The sequence below is a fragment of the Myotis yumanensis genome, unplaced genomic scaffold, assembly GCF_028538775.1.
Source record: "Myotis yumanensis isolate MYYU_CA2020_CCGP unplaced genomic scaffold, mMyoYum1.0.hap1 SCAF_13, whole genome shotgun sequence".
In the NCBI taxonomy this organism is placed as follows: Eukaryota; Metazoa; Chordata; class Mammalia; order Chiroptera; family Vespertilionidae; genus Myotis; species Myotis yumanensis.
This window is the reverse complement of record NW_027223764.1, coordinates 18,542,047-18,559,774: the sequence shown is the minus strand read 5'-3', so window position 1 is coordinate 18,559,774 and position 17,728 is coordinate 18,542,047. Positions and strand designations below refer to the sequence as shown.

The 17,728-nt window shown below is 51.8% G+C and overlaps 1 protein-coding gene across 10 annotated transcripts in view; it reads left to right on the top strand.

Annotated features, from left to right (window-relative positions):
• Positions 1-17,728, top strand: part of PAX2 (paired box 2) — a 92,136-nt gene that overhangs the window by 61,416 nt on the left and 12,992 nt on the right. For all 10 annotated transcript variants that reach the window (XM_070432502.1, XM_070432493.1, XM_070432497.1 and 7 more), the window contains 2 exons: positions 7,352-7,527; positions 9,812-9,938. In XM_070432502.1, coding sequence (XP_070288603.1) covers positions 7,352-7,527; positions 9,812-9,938 — 303 coding nt within the window. The remainder of the gene's footprint in view (positions 1-7,351; positions 7,528-9,811; positions 9,939-17,728) is intronic.

Below are 17,728 nucleotides of genomic sequence, written 5' to 3'. Positions count from 1 at the left end.
CTCCAAGGGCTTCTTTGTGCCCTCCTCTTCAGCTGGGCTTAGGGTTCCTGGGCAGGGCAGGCTCACAGATTGTGCAGTTTAAGGATGGGAGGCAATGGGGTATGTCACCTCAGCTCCTTGGACAGGCACCGTCTCTACCAGCACAGTCTCCACCCAGCCCCTCCCAGCACATTGCAGCACCGCTTTCCTCCTCTCTCCACCATTTCCTATCAATTTCTCCCTTCCACTGTGCTTCCCCTCCCCCTCTCTCCCTCCCGTCTAGCCCCCCCCCTTTCCTGTCTTCTGCCCTTCTTTTCTCCTTTCCTCGCACTCCTTCCCTTTCTTTTCTCCCTCCCACTCGCCTGTGCCCTCTTCCCACTCCATTTATCCCTGTTCTTCTCCCAGTCTGGAAAGCAGCTCCATTCCTGGTCCCAAACCCCACACTCCCTGTTCTCGATCAGATGGGAGGGCCAGGGTGGCAGCCCAGACCTTCTCCTCCTGCGCAGTGGGGGTGGGGCTGGGGCTGCACAGGAGGGCTGCCCTGAATGACAAGCGGAGATATTGATCGCATTCTGAACTCAGCCCAGCCGATAGAAGGTAATTAATGACTCCATTTGCCTCAGTACTGAGGAGAACAATTGAGTTTGAAACTGCAACAACTGGCAGCTGGGGAAACTGGGGAATCCTGGGGGTGAACCCCTTAGAGAGGGAAGGGGTGTTGGAGAAGCTAGGGTGCAGAGAGGGGGGGGAGGGGAGGCCATAGATCAGAATGGTATGGAGCAAATGTCTGTTCAGAGCCCCACCCCCAACCACAGCTAGCCTTGACCCCTCCTGCTTCGCCCAACCCCCTGAGGCCTGAAGCTCATCACCCACTGTTCTCACTTCCTCCACATTTTTCTCTTTTCTTCCCGTATCACTTTTTCAGGTCATTTTCTGTCTGCAGATGAAGTAAGACTTGCTTTCCCCAAGATTGCTTCCTGTCAGCAGTGTGGTCTTGTGCATGCTTTTAACTCTCCCTGAGCTTGTTTTCTTTGCTGTAAAATTGAACTAATGATGTCTCTTTTGCAAGTGATCTGTGAGGATTAGAGAGCATGTGTGTCAAGCACCTCGACTGCCTAGTACATGGTTAGTGCTCACTAAATGATGATAATGACAATCTTCGACAAAGAAGGCAAATTTGACAGTGTCGAACAAATAATTTTGCCTCTCATCTGAAAATGAGATTAATAATAATTACCTTGTAAAGTTAAATGGATTTCATGAGCATATGTGAAAGCCCTAATATTGTCAATTTCCCCATTGACAGGTAGATATTTGTGTTTGGTCTTAGAAAATGGAACTTAGTATAGTTCTTTACTACACTTAAAAACAGTCCCTTCAAATGCCTCATTTTCACTTCCTGGGATTTGATGGGAAACCCCAGTTCATACCCATCTTGATTTTGTAGACTTTGATAACCTTGGCACTTTGTGACCAAGAAAATGACATCATCAATTTTGTCTATTATCATCACCCCCACCTATCTTTGGTCAGTGCGTGAGAATTTCTCTTGTCCCTTGCAGTGACTACTTTGGGAATCTGGGTGGAATGTCCACATATGAGGAAGACAGAGCACTTCTGTTTTATCCCTTGTCCCTAGCCTTCATCCCTGAGACATGACCTTCGGGGACTGCCCCCCTCTCCAAGCTGCTGAGACCTCACTGGACAACCTTATTTATTTTTAGCCAGAGAGAGGGTTCTGGTCTGGGGTCAGAGAGGCAGGAGGTAGAGAGCTCTGCTCCGGGAAGCCCAGGTGTAGATGGGGAGTGACAGGGCTAAGTGAACGAGGAAATCAGAGCTTATTGAGGAGTAAAAGATTATTATTAGTGATTCTGCAAGTGGCACGTGCTTATTATACAAAGCTTGGATGATATAGAAAAACTTAAATGAGAAGAGTGAGGTAGGTGGCTCTCCTTTCAGTCAAGATGATCCTTTGGTTTTGCCATTCACTGTTCACTTCGTTTGCGTGGAGATTGGGAGCTGATGATGCTCATTGGTTCAGCCTACAACAGATTACAGAGCATGTTCCTGTGCCAGGCTCCCCTGTAGATATGCCCTTGAGCTAGCCCCTCACTCTCATTTAATCTGCAGCTCATGTACTCTGACCCTCAGCTTCCTACCCAGCAAAACAGGGATTATAATCCTCACCACTTTGGAGAGTGGTCGGGGAAACCCAAATAACCTAAGGTCTTTGAAACCTTTTTGTTAACTGCTAAGCAAATATGAAGTGGTTAGAGGAGAAGACAATATGAGCCTTTGTTCTCCTTGAAAGAATAATATACGTCAAAGTTTTAACTCAGCAGTTTGTTTAATTAATTTATTTATATCTGCCTTGTTCCAAAAAGGACTCGTGGTGGCTCACTCTTCTTGGAAGTGCTCACGGTGTAGTGGACCAAGGTCCTGGAATGGGCTCTGGTCCTGCAAGTCTACTTCCTGGTTGTGTGACCTTGGGCTTATCACCTTCCCTCCCTCACCTCTCCACCCACCCCATTAGCTTTCATTACTATAAAATGAGGACTTTGGACTAGGTGTCCCCTAATCACTCTGGGCACAGTCTGTGCTCAAACTACAGGCTGCAGCCTCCGTGTAGAGAGGGTGCAAGGCAGAGAAGTGAGGATGCTGGGAGGGAAATCATGTCCCGGATGGGGCCAAGTGGCCCTCGGCTGGGCCCTTGGGTTTAGCACCCAGGCAGCAGAGTGAAATGATGTAGAGGGCAGGCTCTGGAATCAGACAGACCTGAATTTAAATCTTGACTGTCATTTACCAGCTGCTTGGCCTTGGATAAGCTACTTAATCTGTCTTGGCCTCAGTTTCCTTAGCTTTAAAAGAGGTGTCACAGTATTTACCTCCCAGGGTTGTTGGCGGGGAGGGGGTGGATTAAATGAGCTGTGTAAAGTTCAGCAATGGCATGTAATAAGCTCTCGGTATTGTAACTGCTAATGGATGGCGGCTGGGCAGGGGACAGCAGGACAATATATGGAGACCATCTAGGACACGGCTCCTTCCTTGGTCTATGGAGTCTTACTAAACCTACAGCAACCATATTTTCCAACCTCAGTCTAAAAACATGGCCTGAGAGTGGAGAAGGATATTGGAAATCAGAACTGTTTCAGAAAGCTCAGGCCATATGGCCACCATACTCCAGCCCTCTTCTGGGAGTCCTTGAAGGGGTGGTCTTCTTATCCCATCAAGGTGAAGGCCTGGGGCCTCCTCCCATCGTTTAGGAAAGACTTTCCCTGGAACCAGCTCCCACCACGGGCAAATAGACCCATTTTGTGCTGACCTTGCTCTCTGAGACCAGGGCTTTGGTGTGGGGAGTCCAATACAGAGGCCATCTGGGCCCTATTCCCAAGAAACATCTCTTACCTGCTTTGGATGGCAATTCTGTGGCTCCAAGGTTAGGTTCTGTTTTTAATTGGGAATATGGTGTTCTCTGTCCTTTGGGTAGATGCTCCTCTTTAGGAGTAGAGAGTGTAAGGGGCATGCTAGCAGTCAGCAGGTAGAGGAACTGTAGGTGGGCAGGATGGTGTTAATGAGAGCAGGAAGGGCCTCCTGCGGACCAGAGTCCCTGCTTCCAGAAGCTAACAAGCAGTGGGGGTGAGTGAAGTGGGACATAGGTCTACCCAGGGGCTGCTGAGAGCTAGGAATGCGAGGGACTTGCCTTGCAAGGATGCCAAGCCAGTCAGGTTGCCAGTCCAGAGACCTTCTGCCAGGGTCTGGCTTGAATGCTCCTAGGAGAGCCTCATTCATTTATTCAGTCATTCATTGAGTACCAACTGTAAGCCCAGCTCCGTGCCTGGCCCTGGAGCTCCAGAGATGCGTCGGTCATGGTCCCTGCCCACAGGCGCTCACAAGGGGAAGGATGCTACCTAATTACTCATAGCCTCTCCTTCCCTGCTTACTCTGAAGCCTCCTCCTCTCTTTTAGCCCAGCTCTGCCAAAAGGGGCTCCAGTACTTGAATTTGCTGCAGCAGCGTCATAGCCCAGTTCCACCCGCTCTCTCCTGTCACCTCTGAGCCAACCCGTGGGCAGTCCCACTCTGAGCTCTCCCCCTCCGTTCTCCTGAGGAGGTCCCTTCGAGTGGTGGGCACAGACAACCGCTTCTTTTTCTCTTCCTTTCCTAGTCTTTTCTTCTGTGTTCTCTTGTCCTTTCTGCTCCTCCTCTATGCTCTTCTCCTTTTCTTCCTCCACCCCCCACCTTCTTCTAGGCCCTGGGCTGCCCTCCTTAGTGGGTACCCAGGCTGATGGGGAGACAGAGCCAGCAGGTTTATTCGATGGCAAATGCCCTCCTCCCAGCCAGCGCTGCCCTGGGCTCCCTTTCTCCTCTCTTTGTGTCCTTTCTCAGACTCTCCCAACCTCCTTTCCTAACTCCCTTCCCACCCTCTCTGCTCACCTTCATTCCTCTCTTTCTTCCCTAGCTGAAGGAAGGGTGCCACCCCATTCTCTGGAAGGGAGCCCGGGAGAGCCTATGGGCCCTTTGGTTGATTTGGGAGGGCCTGCCCCCTGTCCCCCACCAGTCATGCCGCTGCCCTCTCCCTGCCCCTGTGGCTCTCCTCCCTGATTGCCCAGAACTTTCCATGTGCTCCTTCATTATTCGTCTTTACTGCTGCCTCTCCCCCTTTCCTCACCTTCCTTCTATCTTTGGGGAGTTTCCTCAAGCCTCCAGCAGCCTCTCTTAGGGGTTCTCCAAATGCTTTCTTCATGCCAGCTTGCTGTGCTGCACCTCTAGCACCTCCTTTCTTTTCCTCTCCCACACCCCTTCCTTCTCCTTCCCTGTCCCCGCCTCCCACCGCCACCTCTGCCTGGAACGGGCTTCCTTTTGCCTTCCTTTCCCCTCCCCGTTTCTCTCCATTGCTGCCTCTGTAACCTGTCTTATCACCAGGGCCTGAGTGTACAAAAAAATAAATAAATAAAAAGGTCAGTGAGTAGAGGGAGCAGCAATAACCCCTAAAACAGTACTATCAGTGGAACATGATTGATCAATTGAATTCCATAGCGGCTGAAAAATGTGGGATTAAGTAGTGTATTATACGCACAATGAGTTGAGGCATGATGTTCATTTCAAGTTCATTTCGCCGGCCTCTGCCACCAGATCAGGCAATCAATAGGGGCAGCAGATATCATATATCACCTCTCTGCGGGCTGGGGAGAGAGCACCATAATCTCTCGCAAATTTAGAGTGACAGATTTGTCAAGATCTGAAGGGCCCCTGAATAAATGAAGGAAAAGAGACTCCTCCAGCCAGTGACCTGAGGACAAAGCTTCAGTTCAGCCCCTACAGACACACACACACACACACACACACACACACACACACACGGGCTTGGTCAAGCCACACACACAGGCATATTCACAAATCTACACAGAGGCATGGTATGAGTCTCGCCACACACATGCACACATCCATGCACATGATGTGTGGGCAGCCTCTCGCAGACAAGTGCACACTCTCCTTCCCAGGCCCACTGGTGACATGGCAACACAAAGACACCCTTACTGCCTCCCTCAGTCCTGACAGCCAGGCTTCCCACAAAGGTAGGAGGACTCTAGCAAGGAAGAATAGATCCAGTGAAACATGCAAATAGCTACAAGGGGTGGAATTAGGATGATGGCACAGGGACAGGAGAACATGGGGGACGTGGGCTCCTGCTCCCCATGCAATGACACATGCGCACACACACACACACCTTTTCAGAAAAGGTCTCACTCTGTCACTTACACATACCCAGACGCTTATGTATGTGGATGTTTATATGTGTAGAGATGCATCTACACAGAGAATACTCACACAAAAGGGAAAAATAAATATGCCACACCCTAACAGAAAATCATTGTGGAGGCTTATACAGAAAAAACACAACCACCAAGTTTTGTATCCATAGTAACAGGGCACATAGAAACACCATTGAGGCTGTCTCTATGTCTGTTTGTCCTCCATAGACTTGATCCTGGTTTTCATCTCTCTCTCTCTCTCTCTCTGTCTCTCTCTCTCTCTTACCCTTTCCCTCTCTCTCTCTCTTTCTTCGCCCCTCAACACACCCACTTTCTTTGCTTGCCCACCCCCGCCAGAATAAAATGGAGGGATGACAGGAGGTCGAATTAAGAAAACAGACCCCCATGCTCCGTCTGAGAGGCCAGCAAGAAAGGGTAGGACGGCTGCAGGTTGAGGTTAATCAATATGTAATATTTTCTATGTTCTCCCGAATTATACTGTATGGTGTTACTGTATATAATGCAATATTGATTATATCATATCGTATAATCACCTATAAACTGATATATATAACAGTCCCAGAGGATCATCCTGGGGCCTACAACATGGTCTGGCCCCAGGCCCAAGGCTCCCCAGCTGCTTTTGGCCAAGCTATGGCTGGGGAGAACCCAGCTTTGGTCCAGGGGAGTTACAGGGTGGGGGTTCAGGGAGAGGTGGCAGAGTAGGCACTGGGCTCACTGTATACTCTGACAACTTTTGTGGCCCTGATATGAGAGGGCGAGGAAGCAGGGGAGCAGAAAGGAGAGAAAGCTTAGGGAGGGCAGGATGTGGACAGAGTTGGCCAGCAGCCCCAGGGAGCAGGCACTAATGTGGCCCCACTGAGACCCACAGGAGGAACCAGGTGGCCAGGGAACTGGCCTCTGATAGAGGCCTAGCCAGAGTCCGGGTCAGGGACAGAGGCTGAGCAGGGTACCTGGGCACAGCAGCATCCACACAGACTCTGTCTTCAGTCTCTGTCCGAGTTAGCATTTTACTGCTCACCTGCCACCTGCTGTCCTCCTGCTCTGGTCTCAGTCCTGGCGCAGTGCAAGCAAAATGCCTCAGCTTGGCTTCAAGTCCCTCCTCCCTCTGTGGTGAAGTTAATTACTTCACCCAGTCTCCATGTTACACTCAGCCTCGGAGATTTGATGATTTTCCACCGTTGGAGTCAGTGGAACTGAAATTCATCTCAGAGCCACGTTCAATTCTCCACAGGCTGGGTCATGCCGGTCCCAGACACCTAGCTCCTCGCCAGGTTGACCCAGACCAGGGGATAAGAGTTCAGGGGAGATGGCCCCTGAGAGCCCTTCTGGCTCCACCTCTGTCTAGTCCTTTGGCCCCCTATCCTGGGACAACTTTCCTGTCTCTCCCCAGCTCCTTCAGAGGCTCTGGCTTCCTGAGCCAGGTCTCTGAGGCATGGCCAGCCTTGGGCCAGCCCCTCCAACCCCAGAGCTGGGAGTAAGGGGTCCCAGCAGGAGTGCAAAGCCCTAGGGACCAAGCCAGGTGCCCTGCTTTACCCACTGCACGACTCTGTGCCTCTCTGGCCTGCACTGATGCTTCGAGTGTCCATGTGTCCCCCAGATGTGTCCGAGGGATCAGTCCCCAATGGAGACTCCCAGAGTGGCGTGGACAGTTTGCGGAAGCACTTGCGAGCTGACACCTTCACCCAGCAGCAGCTGGAAGCTTTGGATCGGGTCTTTGAGCGTCCTTCCTACCCTGACGTCTTCCAGGCATCAGAGCACATCAAATCAGAACAGGTGAGGAAGGCGCTTCCTGGGTGCAGAAGTGGAAAGGACCTGGGCAGAGCAGGCCTCTGGGGAACATGCACAGGGATCAGCCATGTGCACACCAGCATTGCATGTGCTACTTATGGATGCACCGTGTGTGGGCCGTGTGAACAGGCTCACACAGCACATTATAGTAGAGTTAGGGCAAACCATGATGGCATATGGTAGTTAGAAATGGTGAGTTCTGGGTGCGAGTGTGGCCTTGGGTAAGTCTTACTCCCTTCAGAAACTCGGTTTCCCCATCTATAGATGAAGGCCTTGGAGGTGTGATCTGACAGATTCCTTCTGGCCCTGCCATTACCTGCTTCTGGTGTCGAGTACTCGGGAACTTCCTTTTGCCATGTTCCTTGCCTAAATCCTCCTTCCCCCGCACCTCCCCCCGCCCCCGGGGTCCTACAGAAAGTCTATGCAAGTCCAAGGCACTCTTCTTGCCCTGCTGTCCCTGCCTCCTGCTCCCCGATCCAGCTGTCCAGTGTGATCCCAGGCAGGCTGACAGCCTACCTCTCAGACCCATTACTTCCTGCAGATGCAGAACAGCCCAGAACACACAGCACGGGACGCCGCCCACAGCACACCCGCATAATACACAGTGTACAAACACATCTGCTAACTTCTCACATTAACCCTGTGCACATGTTTACCACCACCACCACCCACTGGCTCCCTCTCCCCCACAGCCCACAGTGCTCCCAGTATTCCCCCCACCAGCTCAGCACCCTCCAGCCCCCTTCCACCCACACCTCAGTGTAGCCCACAGTGCACACGCTCAAACACAGGAACACACCCCCATTCCTCCCACACCTACAGCCCATCCCAGGCTCACAACTACAGCACCTCACACTCAGCTGCGCTTGCACACACACACGGTGCATGCTCACACACACAGCACATGCACACACACATAGCACACGTGCACACACACACACACCAGCACATAAGCACACGTGTACCAGCGCAGCCCCACGGGCTCCACACAGCACAGTTCTGCTCTAGGACTCCAAGAGCTCACAGCCACTCGCCTTTCTCCCCGCCCGTCCTTTTATCCTATAAGCTGTTTGTCTTCATAAAACAAAAATCAAAAGTCTTTTTAAGGTGCCCTGAGCCATAAACCAACAAAGGAGGAGCCGGCCGAGGCAGGAGCCTCGGTGCACCCTCCCCGAGTCCCCGGCTGTATTACAATGAATAACCTTTATTTACTTTCATTAGACTATTAAACACCAGCACAGTCATTTTTCCCCCTGAAACTCGGAGCAGGGCCCATAAAGCAAATCCGAAGCCTAATTGAGTTCATTTTAATTTCTCTCCGATCACAGCGAATTACTCTGGTGATAAATCAGGGGGCAGCTTCACCCCCAGTAGAAGGCCTAATTTGCAGCTAATTACAAAACTGATTTCTACAGGAAGATCAATACGAGAAGGAATTGGAAATGACGAGGCAATCCCGTCCAGCCAGGGAGGGGAGGGGGTCCTCTGGGGGGGGGCCAGGAAGCGGAAGGGAAAAAAAAGTACCCGAAAGAGCAGAAAATCAGTTTTAATTTAACGTAATATTAATCAGAGCAACTTTTCCTGCTTTGTGCAGGCTCCTGGCCTGCCCAGCTCTGGGGTCTGGCTTGGCGGTGGCTGCAATAAAAAGGCAATTACCCGAGTGTTTCGGGCAGGACACCCTTTCAGAGTCAATGACTGGCCCCCTCCCACCCTTCTGTTAGCCATGTGGACTCTCCCCCTCCCCAATTTCATACCCCAGTGCACAGGCAGAGAGCGAGGGGCCCATGGGGCTGTCTTTGTTTGTTTTTTAAAAAAGGGGCGCCAGCACCCGATCAGCCAGTCCAGCAGTGCCAGGCTGGAGGCCCCACTAGGCCCTTCTGCCATCATGTCATGGTCCACCCCTCCTCCCCAAGGCTCCCCACCCCAGGGGGACCTTAAAACAGCCCTTGCCTCTCAGCAGGGGATCCTCAGTGCTATACTCCACCCTTGGGGCTTCCTAGGAAGAGCTGCTACAGCAATATAGAGGGTGCTGGGATAACGACCGATAATGTATAGGCTGCACCTCAGCTTCCCAGTCAGGTCTGCATCCACCCATACAAACTCTCCATCATTCTCCAGCCCGCCCCTCCCACCCTCCCTCCCTCTCCCTGGCCATCTCCTTCCACCCCATCTGGGAGGGCTCCCTGGTCCTCCTCCCCATCTGCACACTGAGCTCTTTCTCCGAGTGTGTGCATCAATAGAGAGCTGTCGCTTTTCTCTCTTCTCCCAGGGGAACGAGTACTCCCTCCCAGCCCTGACCCCTGGGCTTGATGAAGTCAAGTCGAGTCTATCTGCATCCACCAACCCCGAGCTGGGCAGCAACGTGTCAGGCACGCAGACATACCCCGTGGTGACCGGTAAGAGGGCTTCCAGGAGGGTGGGAGCATGGCTTTCAGTGGGAGCTCCTCAGCTCATGCCGTCTGGGGCCCAGGGGGACAAGTGGGCCTCCTGCCATATCTGCAGAGAGAGTGAGGCTCCCAAATCCAGGGTGCCTCCCGGATGGATGTGTGCAGATGTGCGAATAAGAAACTGTGGTCAGGGTCTCTGTGTGCTTCCCCCCCGGAAAGGGGGTCGTTGCTGGCTCTTTCTGCCAATCCTCTTTCCTCTCTCTTTGCCTTTATTCTTGCCTCCACTGAGGTGCCCAGCATTATAAGCCTCTAACTAGGATTTGCGTAGGAGAAGGCAGAGAGTAAATAGGCCAGGCTGGCAGGAGGGAGCATGAGTGCCCAGGGTCTAGCCTCCATGCTCTTAGGTCCCCAGGGTTGTTGGGAACCTGTTTTCCTCTCCCACTGGGCAGCCTGGGTGGCTGTGGCTTAGGACATGGCATGCAGCTCTCTGGTTATAGAAAAGCACAATTTGTCCCAGTGCTTTCCCAGCTTCCCAGAGAAATCACAGAGACCAAGCCTTGATCCAAGGCCAGAGAGGTGGGGCCTGTCCCACAGGCAATGCAGGGTCACATAATCCGGGTGCTCCCATGGACTAGGATCAGCAGAGGCAGCTGGAGCGAAAGAAGGCCGGGATGTGGCGAGGTGAGGGCCAGCCGATGAATGCTAGGCCTCAGAGCTGTCGGCTGCGGAAGGCGCCTGGCACTGCAGAAGGGTTTCCAGGCCAGGGAAGTGCCCAAGTGGGAGAGACACACATTGAGGTGTTATTAAAATTCACCTAATTATTCTGGAGCCACTAAAGGCAATGTGCCGTTTGTTCCTTGGGAGACAGAATGATTGAGAAGGGTCTCGGTGGGGATTGGGAGACACTGAGGCGTTACCTGCCGAGCGAGGAGAGCGGAGGCGGCCTGGGGACCTGGCAGCAGGGTGGCAAGCGTCCAGCATCACAGCCAGTGGCAGGACCAGGAGCAGGCCTGGCCCCGCTCGCTGTAAGACAGGGCCCTGGTTCTGACTTGGAGGTGATCTGAGTATGGCTCAGGCCTGAGATGGGCAGCAGGTGTCCACCCAGCCACCACCTGGGAGGCTGGGAGAGCCCTGTTGTTAGCTTTCCCTCAAGCAGTGTCCTGGTACAACGTTTCCGGCCTGGACGGTGTTGAGCTCTGTGGCTAGACAATCAGAGGTTAAGTTCCGGAAGTGTCAGAGAACTGTGTGATCGGGCTTTTGAAAGTGACCATCTTAGCTGGATCAGGACACAGACTATTATCAATTGACACTTGGCATGAGCTCTCCGTAGCTCAACTTGGAAGCTCTCTGAGCTGCTGGGTATTGTGACCCTAGGCAGGGAGATGGCCCAGGCCAGGCCACCTTTCTCCTGATCTGCCGAGAGTTACAGTGTCACTTCCCACTGGGGCCACCCTAGGTAACTGGTGTAACAGAGCCCAGGAGACTTTTCTCTAATCCCAGCTGTGCTCCTCTGGGCTCAGGGCCACAGTCCTGAAGGCAGGTGCTTCCTGGGCTGGAGAGATGGAACTTGGGGGCAGGGCTCCTGCTGCAGGAAAACTTGGGGCTAGTGGAGAAAAGTCCCTCCACCTTGAGCCTCTCCCGCCTGCCTCCCCCCGCTACCCCCCGCCCCCCCATGGCCCTGGAACAGTCCCAGCCCAGCCTGGGAACATCTCCGGCTGATCCATCTGGATCCAAGTGTGAGAAAAGTTCATTTCAGACCCAGCTTGACATTCCCAGGTGGCAAGTTAGCACTAACATCTCAATCTGTATGCGACATTTCAATCAAGCGAGGAGTAACAAAAGCAGAACCATTAACATTCGGAGCTGTTCACCAGTGGTAATGACGGGGAAACTCGCTCAGAAACTGGAAATTACCAAAAAGAGAGAAGTGTGTGGAGATGTGGGGGAGGGGAATTTGAAGGGGATGGGGGCAGGGAATGATTTTTCTACACTTAGGCCAAGATCCAATGTTTGGATGAATGGTGCCATTACCCGAGAAAGGGCTCCTCATTCTTAAAATGTTTTTGCTGGCAATTAAACGGCTGCAGTTATTGATCTTCGTTGATTTTATGTCCTCCTAATTTGCATAATCTATTAAAGATGAATGATTCATGATGTGTTTATTATGGGGACAAACAGAATTTGCTGAAGGTACTGTCAAGGTGAGAAACAGGGTAGTGGCCAGAGATTTCATGGGCCATCTCAGGAGTGGGTCCAGCAGATTGGCCTTCAGGCCAGGACTTTGTGGGGAGCAGTGAGCAGTGATGCCAGGAGAGCAGACACAGAGTTCTCTAGAAAGATGTGGGCATCTGGGGGAACCAGGCTCCAAGCATGGTTGGGATCTGGGAGAGGCTGTGATGTATTTGTAGAAATTCCTTCCCAAGATTCTTGAAAAGCTGACTTTGTTGGTGACTATGAAGGGCTTTTGTGGAGGAAGAAAAGGGAGGCCCTTTCAGGTAGGTGTCTGGCCAGGTGTGTGCTCAATGTGAGCGGGCAGGGGGGCATCCTGTGCCTACAGCCTGGCTTAGGTGTACCAGTTCAAGGAGCCCTCTTCATTCCCCACGTCTCAGGCACCCAGCTCATCTTCCCTGGGGACAGGCAGCTGAAGCTGCAGCCTCCGGGGATGAGTCCTGAGGAAACCAGCCCGGAATGCCCTAGCCTGACTTGAGGAGCCGACCTTATTGATATTCCTGCCACCTCCTGGCACTGGAAGCTGATTTCAAACTTCACCAGCCACTTGATACAGCTGTTCCACAAGGTCAGGACTGAGAGGAGAGAGGAGCTTGGACTATTGTGTGGAGGGGAGAGTGGGCCCAGTGAGCCAGGACACAGCTAATCACATTGCAAGCAAGGGTGGCTGCCAGAGGCTGGGGTTCGGCCCGACAGCCTCCCCTCCCCACCTTCCATCATGGAACCAAGGAGAGAGACCGATTTTTCTGGGTAGTGTTTGCAAGTTCTGCCGAGATTTTAATTTCACTGCATCACAACTCAGCAAGCTGCCAAGTCAAGCTGGTTATTTAAATTTATCGCCCACTTTCCCTTCCGCGGCTGGGCTGCTCTAGCTCAGCCGCACCTCTTCTCTCCAGCCCACTGCTCTAGGCTGCTGATCTGGAACGGAGCCGAGTCGCTCCTAAGTGATAAGAAAAAAGGGACCAGCTAGACGAGAGAGGAGGTTGGGGGCACTCTGGCCCCAGGCTTCCTCCGGTTGGCTGGCTGTGGCTGGTACCGTCTTCTAACTTCTTATTCTTCCAAAGGACCCCACAGGGAGCCGCCATCAACCCCTCAGTGGTCCCAGGGACCTCTGGATCAGGGCCTCTTCAGTGAGGACTCTGGCTCCAGCTGTGAATTAGTGCCTTCATTCCTTCAAGTCTCTCATCACTGGTTTCTACCGTCTTCCCTATGCCCTCCTCACCTTGAACCCTCCCTTCCTGTGCCTGGTCCGGTCTGCAGCCACAGAGGAACATGAGGGGACACTGGCATTAATGTTGATCTGGGAGAAGATGAGTACTAGTTTCAGGATTCCCAAAGTCTCTTGGAGATGTTTCTGAGCATTTAGAGAGTCGCTTGGCCTGGTGAAAGTCCACCCCAAAGGTGGAGCTGAGTGGAATGAGATGGTGCTGGAGAGCGTTAGGGCTGTGCGGAGGCTCTGCCTGCTCACTCTAGAAGCTGAGGAATACACCGGTCTCCGGAGCTATTGCACTGAGCAGCCGTCACTGGCCTGTAGTGTGCATCACTGTCACGCACTGGGAAAGCTTCATGCAAATGTAGTTCTCACCACTTCATCTTAGTCCCAGAGAGGTAATGGAGGAGTGAGACTGAGTTCCAGAAGCAAGGAAGGTGAAACTCACCAAAACACAGCTGGGTAAAACATAACAAGAATTGTTTACACATGACCAAACCTCACTCTCTGGTACCAGAAATAGAGGGAAACTCAAAGCCAGAGCAGTATGTGAGGGACTGTTGGTATCATACTGGAGGCTGGGGTTGAACAAGGGCAAACTCTTTCTGCAGAGACATTCCCCAATCCAGGGCACCTGGGACTCCCACAGGGGAAAAAAAATCCACCAGTAAAGATGAGCTCACTATAAAAAATTACACACCTCATATCAACACACATTATCACGAGGAAAGTTCACAGAAGCAATAATTAGGACAATTAATACCCCCTAGCACTGGAGAGCATAGATCAGTGATGGCGAGCCTTTTGAGCTCAGCGTGTCAGCATTTTGAAAAACCCTAACTTAACTCTGGTGCCGTGTCACATATAGAAATTTTTTGATATTTGCAACCATAGTAAAACAAAGACATATTTTTGATATTTATTTTATATATTTAAATGCCATTTAACAAAGAAAAATCAACCAAAAAATGAGTTCGCGTGTCACCTCTGACATGCGTGTCATAGGTTCGCCATCACTGGCATAGATCAATGCAAAGCAACTATAAAATAAGCATATTTAATATTCTAAAAAAGATAAGAGAAATATAGTTTTGTGATTATCACAGATTTGGATCCTACTTCCCCTTCCCCACCACTGCTCAGCAAATTGTGAGATATGGAGATAATAAAGGATTTTAAAAAATGAAGACCACACCTATAGCTTATTGTTTTGGAATTCGGGAGCCATGGAAAGGGATGAGCCTCAAGTAGCCTTTCAAGTAAAGCCTGTCCCCTGCTTAGCAGCCAAGCTTCCAGACAGCTAAGTCTCAGCAGAGAATCTTCTATTTTCTTTGGGAAAATGTCTGAACATTGGAAATAATGCCAAGGGCAGTGCATTCCTCCCCAGTGGTATGGGAGCCTTGTTAGCTTCCCCACGCTGGTGGGAAGAAGGTAGTTTTATTCAAGAGCTTGGAAGAGACTTCTCTGGATGCCTAGAGAGAGACTGCAGCTCTGAAGGAATCCATAGCTAAGAACCAGGAGGCGATGTGGTTGCTGCCCAAAGCAGGGAGAGGGAGATGCTGGTTTGAGCAGAGGTGGAGAGCCCAGTCAAGCAAAGTTCAAAGAAAAGCAAAGGCTGGCCCCCAGGGCCTGGAAGCCTGGGAGAGCAGTGTGAGCTCAGCTTCTGAGAAAGGGTTGCGAACCCTTAGAAGCTCAGACTCCTTGCCCACATCTGGAGTGGTCAGCAAAGTGGCCTTTTAGCAGACAGAAGTGTGGACCCTGGGAAACTCTCCTTCTACTCAGGGAGTCCTGGAACGGCCTCTTTCCTGTAGTTAACAACCCCCTTCCAATGTGACTGCATTTCCCTCCATAAAACAAACAGCTCAGCCCTTGGCCAGCCCCTCGGGGGAGGAGAGGGCAATAAAGGCTGAGAAATGTTTTTGGAGGAGGCTGGGAGTCTCCTAGTCTTGTCTATCAGCCCAAAGCCCGATTAGCAAGAGGAATTTAGGGCACAGACATCAGAGTTCCTCTCCAACCTTGAGAGGAGAGGACTGGGGCAACACCAACATGCGGGGAGTCAGAGAGCCCTTTCCTGTGGAGGCAGAACCAAGCCAGAGGGTTTCTCCTCAGCACCCTCAGGCCCTGGACCCTTCATTTAAACTGAAAAGGCCCAATGGAAAGACGCTAGCTTCCTCCAAACATCTTTGAGGCCTCCAGCCACATCCCCAAGGACCTCCAGCCACCAGACCTCATCTCTGATTTAATTATGGGGGCATTTCCATAGCAATGAGACATTGACAGATAATGCAGGTGCCCTGGGCCTGCAGCCTAGGGAGTCATTGGATCAGGGCTCTTTTTCTTCCTCCTTTATCTCATGTACCTCTAGAGGGAAAGAATGTTGAAAATAAGAGGCATTAATCTACTCTAGGACGGGAGAGTCAGGTCAGATTTGAGCAGTATAAAGCCTGTACCACCCCTGTCTCCAGCTCCAATCCCATGCCCAATGCCTGTGCCCACTGGCCTTCCCATTCAGCTGCCCTTCCCAGGAGGGTGCCTTGGGCAGAAGCACAAGGGGCTGCTAATGGAGCTGCAGAGGGAAGGAGAGTCATAGGGAGGTATGAAGGGCTCCCAGGCATCCCAGCACAAATGTAATTCTATGGTGTTCTAAGCTGAGTTCAAATTTGGCCCATTACTTTGGGCCTCGCTTCTTGACTCTTCGGTTCATCTTTCCCCTCCATCCATGAGACCCAAGGGCTGAACATGCCAAATGGACTGTGCTTGGTCCTCGATAGCATAGTTTCACCAATTCATTTAGAGATCAGCGAGAGGGGCCAGTTTAAATGTGAGTCAAAATATTTTCAAGAAACCATTGATCGTTTTTTCAAGTGCATATAGTAGCCAACTCAGGCCAACAAAGGATTACCTAGTAGAAAGCACTGGGCACTGCTTTAGTGATTCGCTAGATTATAGGGAATGTTTAGGCTGCTGCAGATGTTTAGAGATGCTTGGGGTGTCCCAGAGGAGAGTTCTCCGAAGGGGGAATCTCCCAGCACTAAGCTTGTTTACTCCATTATTTGGCACTTCCTATGAAGAAAAGGTTGGCTAAGTAAAAGTAAAGTCAATCAACCCAACCTTTTCTAAATGACCAGAAAGCCTAAATAGTGGTTTTCCAATGAATATTACCGGTGTGCATGGGAACCAAAGTTCTTAGCAATGTCCTGGTGCCTCAAAGCCACCTGGGCAAGACCTGAAAGCTTGTTTCCCTCAGAGAGCCAGCTATCCCCCAAGATGATGGGAAGACCCCTCCCCCACTGTCTCCCCAGGGTGATCAGAATCCTTCCTTCCCCTACATTAGCTGTAGCCTCAGGACAAACACATTTCAACCTGAGCTTTGGGAGGCAAGCCCTGCCACTATTGTTGCTTCTGAGAGGGCTTTGCTCGCCTTCAGACTGGAATCCTCCCCTCTCCTCCCAGGTGGTGGCTGGGCTGGCAGGCGGGAGGGAGGAAATCCTGGGCAGGCTCAGAGAGCAGCCTAATGCCCCAGCAGCTTAAGTGGCCGTTTTCCTTGGGATTAGGGTTTCACTTACACGGAGCGCCTGAAAAACGCTGCGCTTTCGGAAGGATTAGAGCTGACAATTCAGTGCTCTCAGAGAACAAAATAAAGCCAGAGAGGAACTGGCAGAGCTGGAGTATCGGGAGACTGTGCAAACAGGCTTAACCTCTGCCCACCCAGCACGAGGGTGTCTCTTGCTCTGAGCCCGTCAGTGAGCCTGGGCCCCAGCCTTCTAGAAAGCAAGCGCCTGCCCAACTCCAGTCTTCATTTGCGATTTGCTAATGGAGCCAGAGAAGGCAGTGTGGGGAGGTGAAATGAGAGGGCTAGGATGTCTTCCCAACTCTGAGCCTTAGTTTCTTCTGTAAAATGAGGGAGTTAGACTAGAAGATAACCAAGTTCCCTATCAGCCCTCGGAAAATGTGATTCTCCCAATACTCCCTAGCCTTATACTAGGATGCTGAGGCTACAGGTCCATCCATAGTCCAGCTGAGTTAGAAGCAAGCCTCCTCTTGTGGGGTCCTGGGCCAGCAGACTACCATGGCCCAGATGAAGGCCATGTGCTGTGAGGAGAAGGGGTGTGAACAGCATGCCTGGCTGGTCCAGCCCATTGGCTGTGAAGGGGAAGCCCTCACTGAGTCCACACAGATCTGGGCAGCATCCCTGCCTAGGATACACCAGGGACTAAATTAAGGTCGAACTGTCTGTGGGAAGCAAGATCAGCTAGGAGAGCAGCCAGTCTGAGCTGCAGGCACAGCCCCCTCTGCTGGAACCCAGAGAAGACAAGCCTCTGGATGAGAAGCTGTGGGGCCAAGACTGGCTGGGGCTGGG